Source organism: Brassica oleracea, chromosome C2 (genome assembly GCF_000695525.1).
Source record: "Brassica oleracea var. oleracea cultivar TO1000 chromosome C2, BOL, whole genome shotgun sequence".
Lineage (NCBI taxonomy): Eukaryota > Viridiplantae > Streptophyta > Magnoliopsida > Brassicales > Brassicaceae > Brassica > Brassica oleracea.
The window spans coordinates 29,134,729-29,144,019 of NC_027749.1; the positions used below are offsets into that span (position 1 = coordinate 29,134,729).

General features: G+C 40.4%; 1 protein-coding gene across 1 annotated transcript; it reads left to right on the plus strand.

The window, feature by feature from the left end:
- The first annotated feature begins 1,043 nt into the window (after positions 1-1,043).
- LOC106327454 (homeobox protein LUMINIDEPENDENS) lies at positions 1,044-5,895 on the plus strand. Its single transcript, XM_013765606.1, has 13 exons — positions 1,044-1,388; positions 1,531-1,558; positions 1,964-2,094; positions 2,205-2,587; positions 2,685-2,778; positions 2,855-2,948; positions 3,046-3,175; positions 3,275-3,308; positions 3,386-3,429; positions 3,514-3,602; positions 3,821-4,408; positions 4,486-5,003; positions 5,235-5,895. The coding sequence occupies exons 1-13, from the start codon at positions 1,221-1,223 to the stop codon at positions 5,757-5,759; spliced, it is 2,826 nt and encodes a 941-aa protein (XP_013621060.1). The 5' UTR covers positions 1,044-1,220; the 3' UTR covers positions 5,760-5,895.
- The last annotated feature ends 3,396 nt before the right edge of the window (positions 5,896-9,291 follow it).

Genomic DNA, 9,291 nt, shown 5'->3' on the forward strand with positions numbered 1-9,291 from the left:
TAATTCCTTTCGCTTGGCGATTCTCTCCTTTCACGATGGTGACTTTTGTTGTGATGTTTGAATCTGGATCGGAGTAAGACTTCAAGGCTGTTTCTTTGTTCTCTAATGAAGATTAAGTTAATAATCTTAAGAATTCGCTTTCGCAGAAGTATTCTGATCCTGTTTTGCTTAAGTAGGGTCTTCTCTTTCCTCTCGGTCTGCATTTGTTCCTTTTTTTAAAGGGAATCAATATCTGCTCAATTAAATTGTGGAGCCATTAAATCGGCTTTGGAGTGGGGTCTCCTTGACAGAAAAGAAGCAGTGATGTCAGATTAACCTGGGCTGATTCTAATGGGGATTTAGAAGAATCGGCATCTTCAAGATGGTACAATAAAGATCTTATATTATGTCATATGAGTCTTTCCTAGAGCTATTTTCCCGATGATTAATGGAGGTTCTTGCTTAAGCGACGGTTTAAGCGAAGGATGAGGATAGGGAAGTTCGTAATCGTGCCCAACAACAACGCCGGTGGAGATCATATTTCGCCGGTGGAGTTGCTATCGTAAGCTTTTCTGGTCATGCGATGGCGCGTAGGGACACACGTCTTCTCAAACCATTTGATGTTTCATGCAAAGCCTAATGTAGACGCGTGTTAATACTCTTTTTTTTATATATTGGAGATGTGTGGATGACTGAGTAAGAGGCTCGAATAGATTGTATGAGTTAAATATGGACGTGATGTGATATTATTTCAGGTTTATAATGTTACCGAGTCTGACTGTTTTAAAATTTGGGCTTTATGTATTTCTTGTGTAAAATGGCTATTGGGGTCTCGTTAATAAAAAGAGAGAGTTGACAAGAAAAAAAAGTAACCAGGTTTTAGGAAAAAGGAAGATTTTAAGTAACCTTTCACTAGTTGCAGATCTTCTACATTTAGAAAACGCTGCGTTTCAGTATATTTTGCTTGGTTAGAAAAAGAATCAAACTTTTAAGAGGCGTTATTTACTTGGGTACCCCTTCGTTTGCGTTATTCACTTTTATGCCCCTAACTTTGCCGTCTTTACTCGGATTTGGCTTTCACCCCAAACCCTAACCGCCCAACCCGATTAATCCGAAAATTAGGTTTCATTGAATTACTGGTCTCACCTTCGATTCAGTGAGTCTCGGGTCGGGAGGGGGTTCTCTGATGCACATTCTGAGTTACGGTTGCGTATTGCTCTTCCAGTTTTCCGTCGGCGGCCATGGACGACGCGTTCAAGGAGGAGATAGAAATCGGGAGCTCGGTGGAGTCGTTAATGGAGCTGTTGAATTCGCAGAAGGAGCTTTTCCATAGCCAGATCGATCAGCTCCAAGATGTCGTCGTTACGCAATGCAAACTCACCGGCGTTAACCCTCTCGCTCAGGAAATGGTGGGGTGTGATTTAGATATCGTAAAGTTGGTGTTTTTTTCTTTCATAAATCAATTGCTGGGCGGGCCCATTTTGTTTGACCTTGTGTTTGTATCCTTCTATGTTCAACACATTGATTGATCTTTTTTTTTTTTTTTTACAGGCTGCTGGTGCTTTGTCCATTCAAATTGGTGAGTCTTGTTAAGATTCGTGTTGACAATTTTGTGCATATAAGTCTGGCTATGTTCGTCCATTTGGACTTTATTTAGTTCCTCTCTCTGTTTCATTTGTTAATAGGATGGTGTTTCATGCTTACTCTTATTAGAATTCGTGGGATCTAATGGCAATTATAAGCCTGGCTATGTATATGTAGTTCCTTGAATCATTTTTCGGTTGTTTTAATACTTCCTTTCTTGGTCATCTAAGTTTGTCACTGCTATCTCTTTCATGATTGCGTTCCCTCTTCTGTTTTTTTCTTTCTTATAGTCTATATCACAGATAGTGTTTCAATTCATTGCTTCTCTTCATGTTCCTTAAAACAAGTATACCATAATGTTGCTTACGCTTCATACCTGATGAATTTTTAAATATTTCAGGAAAGCGGCCAAGAGACTTGTTGAATCCTAAGGCTGTTAAGTATATGCAATCCCTTTTTGCAATTAAAGATTCTATTAGTAAGAAGGAATCTCGGGAGATAAGTGCTCTATTTGGCATCTCAGTCGCTCAGGTTTTCTTCTTTATAAGTTTTCTATTTGGCAATGCTTTTGACTGTTATGTCCGTCATGTTGAGCTTCTCATGAGACTTTGGTGGTATCTCTATTATTTTTTCGATGCCAGGTTCGAGATTTTGTTGTTACTCAAAAGATAAAAGTAAGGAAACAGGTTAGGCTTTCAAAGGAGAAGGTGATGATGTCCAGTACCCATGCTATACAAGGTGATGGTGTTCCGGAACAGAATAATGCAGTACCTCATGCTGATCCCGTTCCATTGAACTCTATGGATCCGGAGCCATCTTCCATAAGTTGGGGTGAACCTGAAAACGTGGCACTTATGCCAAAGGAGGAAGTACAACAGGAGGATATTCCACCTGATATCAGTGATTCAGACAAATACTTTGTCGATAATATATTTTCGATGTTGCGCAAAGAAGAGACATTTTCAGGACAGGTGAAATTAATGGAGTGGATCATGCAGATACAAGATTCTTCTGTGCTGATCTGGTACTACTTGGGGTTTTTTTTCTCACTCTTATGTCGTGTTTTATTTTCTTGTTTTCATATTCCCGTCGTGACTGTCATTTTATATGTCTGTGGTCAGGTTTTTATCGAAAGGAGGGGTTTTGATTCTTACAACATGGTTGAGTCAAGCTGCTACTGAAGAGCAAACAAGTGTCTTACTACTTATCCTGAAGGTACAAGATTAATTTACTTGCAATAAACAAATTTCATTTTGTTGTATTATGGATAATTGATATATATAGAACGCAGGTTCTTTGTCATCTGCCTCTCCACAAGGCATCTCCGGAAAATATGTCAGCCATATTGCAAAGCGTCAATGGGCTTCGTTTCTATAGGACATCAGGTGTGATTCCTGAAAAACTTATGTGTTGTGTATCTTCCATTAATGTCAAAGTTCGTATTGTGATTTCTTTGGTTTCATTATCTGTTTTGATGATCAGACATATCAAACAGGGCAAAAGGTTTGTTATCAAGGTGGACAAAGTTATTTGCGAAAATACAAGCTATGAAGAAACAAAATCGTAACATCTCGCAAATTGATTCGCAGAGTCAATTGCTTCTGAAACAGAGGCAAGTTGTGGTTTATGCGTTGGCTAGATAAATTATTTACTTACCTCTCTCATTTTGTTTTTTAGTGACATTCTGACAGAGTGTTGTCATGTTATGCAGTATCGCTGAAATCATGGGTGATAAAACCAATCCTGTAAGTGGATCAAAATATGAATCTGTAACGATGTTCACTACATCAGCTCTTTATAACCTAGTTTTGTGCTGTAACAGGAAGATATTCTTAGTCTCTCAAATGGAAGGTCAGACAACGGCAGGTACTAATTGTTGTCTTCCATCTAGAATAGGTTCCCGTTTGATGGTTAGGTTGTTTCATAATATTGATTTTTTTTTTGGTCCAGGAGGTTGAAATCGTTACAGGGTCCAAAATTGTTGCTTACTTCTGCAGATGATTCTACCAGGAAACACATGCTTGGTTCTACTCCATCATGTATCCTTGTGTTTGAGTTCTTTTATTTGATTTATACTTTTCTCAATGCATAGGAAAATTTAAGCATATTGAACTCATAATAGGCTTCTTGTGTTACTGAATCGCTGTTATACATGTAAACCAACTACTAAGCTTCATGTTATGGTCTTCGTCATAGCTCATTGTAAACCTTGTCTTGTAGTTTTCAGCTCAAAATCATTTTCCTTAGCTTGCAACAGATAACAAAGAACGCAGGAAAGTTCAGATGGTGGAGCAACCAGGCCAAAAAGCTGCTGGAAGGGGTCCTCAGACAGTTAGAATAGGAACATCAGGTCGAAGCCGCCCTATGTCTGCTGATGATATTCAGAAAGCGAAGATGCGTGCTCAATATATGAATAGCAAGAATATTAAAAAGGATACATTACCAAGTGCCATTGGTGATACGAGAACCGTTGTTCCTGAAAATCCCTTGGCTATTCAGTCAGTCAGGGATTCTCCACCTAGTCAGGAAAATGAAGCTAAGACTGAAGAAAACACACCTGAACCTTCTACTGTGCAGTTTCCACCTAGTCAGAACAATGAAGCTAAGACTGAAGACACACCTGAACCTTCTGCTGTACAGCAGCCTGTCACTGTAAATGTCCCGGTTCAGACTGTGAGTTCACCGGCTGTAAATGTTCCAGTACAAGCTGATGAATTTAGAAATAGAAAACTTTCAACACCTCCTAAAAGTATTTCTAGTAAGGTCGGAGTTATGTTAAGAATGAGCCCACATACTATTCTAAAGAATTGCAAGAGAAAACAGATTGAATGGCATGTACCACCAGGTATACCATCTCATTGACCACTTATGGAAACACTAGTTCAATTGTATTTTGGTGGCTAATTACCTAATATTCTGCAGGAATGGTACTTGACGAACTCTGGAGAGTAGCTGCTGGTGCTAATAGCAAGGAGGCTGATGTTCAGAAAAACCGAAACCGTCGAGAAAAAGAAACAACATATCAATCTCTGCAAACAATACCGCTGAATCCTAAAGAACCATGGGACAGGGAAATGGACTTTGATGACAGTTTGACACCTGAAATTCCTTCTCAACAGCCACAAGAAGAAAGTATAACAGAACAACAGGATTCACTTGATGAACGGAGAACTGCTGCTGGTGCTGCCTCAACCTCTTCATCTCAAAGTGGCTCCGTTGAACCTGATTATGAGTTATTAGCCGCCTTACTTAAGAACCCGGATCTTCTATACGCGCTGACTTCTGGTAATCCCGGTAATTTAGCGGGGAAAGATATGGTAAAACTGCTTGATGTGATTAAAACTGGTGCACCAAATTTAAGCAGTAGCTCAAATAAGAAGGTTGAAGAAAATGTTGAAGTTTCCCTTCCATCTCCCACTCCATCAACCAATCCTGGAATGGTGCGTTTTCCAAATCTATGTTACACCCCCAAAGTCCACAAAAATATTGATACTTGCTAAATTGAATCACATGATAATCAGTAATTCGAAAATCATAACATAGTTGAAGAAAAGAAACAGTTATACAAGCTATAGCTATCTCAGAACTGGGACTGTGATTCTTTAGCTGTTGGATCTTACTTAGTGACCTTAAGTGTTTACTGATTTCTTATTATTTTTCCTTTTTTGCAGAGCGGGTGGGGACAAGAAGTGACTCGGAATCCATTTTCAAGGCAAACCCAAGTTGGAGCCTCAGTTGCTAGAATGAGTACTCAGCTTCCTGTTGCTGCGTCTATGCAATGGCAATCATCAAACGGACAATCGATCCCTCAACATACTCCATCAGCATATAACTCATTCACATTGCCTCACACAGAGAGACAGCAACAACCTATGCAAACAAGACTTCATCAGAGTCAACATCTTCAACAACAACCAATCTCGATGGTCAGCGAATCAGTAGGACAGATGGACATAGGTACATCGGCTTCATGGAGGTCCCAGCAGAGTCAGAATAGTTACTACTCACATCAAGCAAACGGGATTGGGTCGGCTGCTTCTTACCAAGGGAATGAGCAGTACATGAGTAGTAGTAATCCAGGATATGAATCATGGAGTCCTGATCATAGCCCAAGTAGAAACCACCCTAACATGAGGGGACAACAACCATCGAGGAAACATGACCCGTACTTGAACCAAAATAAAAGATGGCGTTAAAACATACATGAGACTCTTGTTTCTTTTGATACCAGATACTTGTTTTTAACTGTTCCATTAGCATCTTGTTGTCATGAGAGACACATGTGCTCTCACAAAAGATTCATAAGAGATGACAAACCAAAATATTCCGTGACGTGAGCAAACTCAATTTTACTGTCAATTGGTTTCAAAAGTAAACTGTTTGACACCCCCCAAAATCATTTTAAAACAAAATGCTAATTCTAATTTGCAAAAAAAAAAAAAGCAATCTTCCGAAGGCAAAATAGATTTTTAATTCCTCAAGTATTTGTAATCAACACTTTTAATATCAGACTACTATTTGTGCATATTTATTCCTCGACTAAATGTTGACCACGCTGAATCATACTAAAAAAAAATCAACCGTTAACCTTTTAACGGAAAAGTTAGTACTCGTTAAAAAATTGGTTTTTGTCTTTTGAAAACTATAAATCCCTAAAATTGATTCTTCGTATGATTTCGAGGGATCCAACGTGAACTAGACACATCTGGAGAATGAAGAACATGATTTTTTTGTTCAGGTACACAACAAATCTCCTATGATCTTTGCTCATTCAAGTGTTCAAATGTCAACAAGGAAAAAAAAAGGCTACGATGTAAAGGACGTTCACGTAATCGTCTCTTGACAAAAGTGGAGTTGTTGATTCTAACATCCGTTGAGCTCATCCATCTAAGCTTCTCGGCTATGGCGAACCATTACAAGATTGCCTCGAGCTCCACACGTAAAGTTGGCTGCACAACTATGCTCAGCAAACCGGTCAATCAAGCCAAGCCCAACTGAATTGATAAATCAAGATCTCTCGTTCACCTATGAGGATCAATGTAAAATTGATACTTTTGTTAAGGTAAGAACTGATGTGTATGTTCTTTTTACAAAAGAACATTGAAGAAAGAGGTCACTTAAATGGAGAATTTGATATCAGAATCCTCTAAGGCGATTACGGGTATTAAAATCGCAAGAGAGAATCCCCCAATCTCCCATCTCTTATTCGCGGATGATAGTCTGTTCTTCTGTCGAGCAGATCAACCTCAATGTGAGGAACTGATGCGAATCATTGACGTCTACGGTAAAGCCTCAGGACAACAACTGAACAAATCAAAATCTTCAGTTCTGTTCGGTTCTAAGGTCGTAGCGTCCTCTAAACAAGGTCTGAAAAGATCACTTGGAATAACAAGAGAAGGAGGAATGGGGATGTATCTTGGGATGCCCGAAAAGATATGTGGCTCAAAGAATCAAGTCTTTTCATTTGTTCAAGAGAGGATGAATGGAAACATCAACAACTGGTCGGGTAAACTACTTTCACGAGGAGGGAAAGAGGTGCAAATAAAGTCCGTAGCACAAGCTACACCGACCTACGTGATGTCATGCTACCTTGTACCTCAAGGGATTTGTAAAAAACTATCCGCTGCTGTGGCGAGATTCTGGTGGAGCACAAAAGAAAATAATAGAGGCCTCCATTGGGTGGCTTGGGATAAAATATGTGTTCCAATAGATGAAGGGGGTCTTGGCTTCAGAGATTTTCGAGATTTCAACCTTGCACTGTTAGCAAAGCAGGTATGGCGACTCCTTGTGTATCCTAACTCTCTCCTAGCGCGCGTCCTCAAAGGACGGTATTACCGGCACTCGAACCCTTTGAGAACAGGGAAAGCTCATAACCCATCCTACGGCTGGCGCAGTTTGATGGCGGCTAAGCATGTGCTTGAAGGAAACCTATGCAGAACAATTGGAACGGGAGCGAGGACAAAGGTATGGGAGGACGTCTGGATCCCAGGATCTCCGGCTAGACCGGCACGCCCAGCTCAGCTGGACTATGATCCGGACCTAAGAGTGCATCACCTTATAGATTTTGAAACGAAGCAGTGGGATGAGGCCTTCATCTCTGAGGTGATAGATGCAGTAGATATTCCATTGATCCTTGACTTAAAAATAAGCAAGACAGGACGTCATGACGGCTATGTCTGGAAGCATACGTTATCGGGGAACTATACTGTGAAAACTGGATACGAAGTTGCAGTGGCACAGAGGAGAAACCAGAGTGATATCCAGGTTTCCGAACCAAGTATACGGGCTCTAAAGACGAAGGTATGGAAACTGAAGACTGCGAGGAAGATAAAGCACTTTCTCTGGCTAGCTTTATCGGGCTTTGTAGCTTCTGCAAGTAAGCTCGTAGAAAGACACTGCGGTACAGACACAACATGTCAGCGATGCGGATCAGCAGTGGAAAACATCAACCACATTCTCTTTGAATGTCCACCAGCTCTACAATGCTGGGCACTGTCTGATATCCCTTCACCTCCGGGGCTTTTCCCGTGCTCATCTTTGTTTGTGAATTTCGACTATCTTCTTCAACAAGCGTCCATAAACTCTAGCCTGTCCGAGTCCTTCTCGATGTTCCCTTGGCTAGTATGGTATATATGGAAGGCGAGAAATGATAAGTGTTTTAACGGCAAAGACATATCACCGGTCGATACACTCCAGCTAGCTACTCAGGAAGCCATAGCATGGAAAATAGCTCAGCTGGGAGAACCTCTGGAGGACTCAGATGTGACAACGATGACGCAAACAAACCAACCTACGGGAACGTCTTCGGCAGACATCTGGACCTGTCAAGTGGATGGATCCTGGTCGGCTAAAGAAGAATGGATGGGGCTAGGCTTTGTGTTATTTGCAAATGAGGAGATTATCTTAGAAGGACAGAGGTGCTGCACTCGCGCACAAGCACCACTTCACGCCGAAGCGGAGAGCCTAAGCTGGGCTATGAAAGAGGTCACGAACCGCGGATTCCATCGAGTAAGATTTGAATCTGACTGTCAGCAGCTGGTCAACATCATCCTAAAAGAGGAGGAAGAGATTTCTGGGTTTCAAGAAACGAAACTCATTTTTTATGTCAGAACTAACGTTTCCGTCAAAAGAAAACAACACTTTTTCGAGTCTGATTTACACTGTCAGCATTTACTTGAGGAATAAATATGTGCAAGTAATAGTTGAATATTAAAAATGCTGATTACACATACTTGAGGAATTAAAAGCCCATTTTACCATCTTCCGAACTCTAATTTTTTCTTGCCCAAATTCAGTTGTAGTGTATTTTATATTCGGGTGAATTTGCTTGGGTGAATTTAAAGTCTACATTGAATGACAAAATTCAAAGAATATCCATTATAATAATTATGTTATGAACCAGATTGTGGATTACTCATAACCAAGAGATTATGATTTGTAATCTTTCCATTTATATATCGTTGTAATCTCCTATATAAAGAACCTCTATGTTATGAATAAAGATAGACTTTTTCCATTACTTTTACAACACGTTATCAGCACGAAACTCTAAATCCCTAAGCTAATACCCAAATCGAAAAACCCTAAAACCCTAACCCTAGCCGGCGATCCGATGAACCCTAAACCCCTATCGTGTCTCTTGTTCCCGCATCTGTTCCGGCTCGCGTCCCCTATCAGCATTAGCCCAATGCGTTCCTGATCCTAGCTCAGACGTTCGCGACCCGAGAG

What these genes read in the sequence shown, in the direction of transcription:
- LOC106327454 (XM_013765606.1), top strand. Translation starts at nt 1,221, where the DNA reads ATGGACGACGCGTTCAAGGAGGAGATAGAAATCGGGAGCTCGGTGGAG. An exon ending in TCTTACTACTTATCCTGAAG is followed by an intron (nt 2,779 to 2,854) that starts GTACAAGATTAA and finishes TATAGAACGCAG; the next exon opens with GTTCTTTGTCATCTGCCTCT. An exon ending in CATCAACCAATCCTGGAATG is followed by an intron (nt 5,004 to 5,234) that starts GTGCGTTTTCCA and finishes CCTTTTTTGCAG; the next exon opens with AGCGGGTGGGGACAAGAAGT.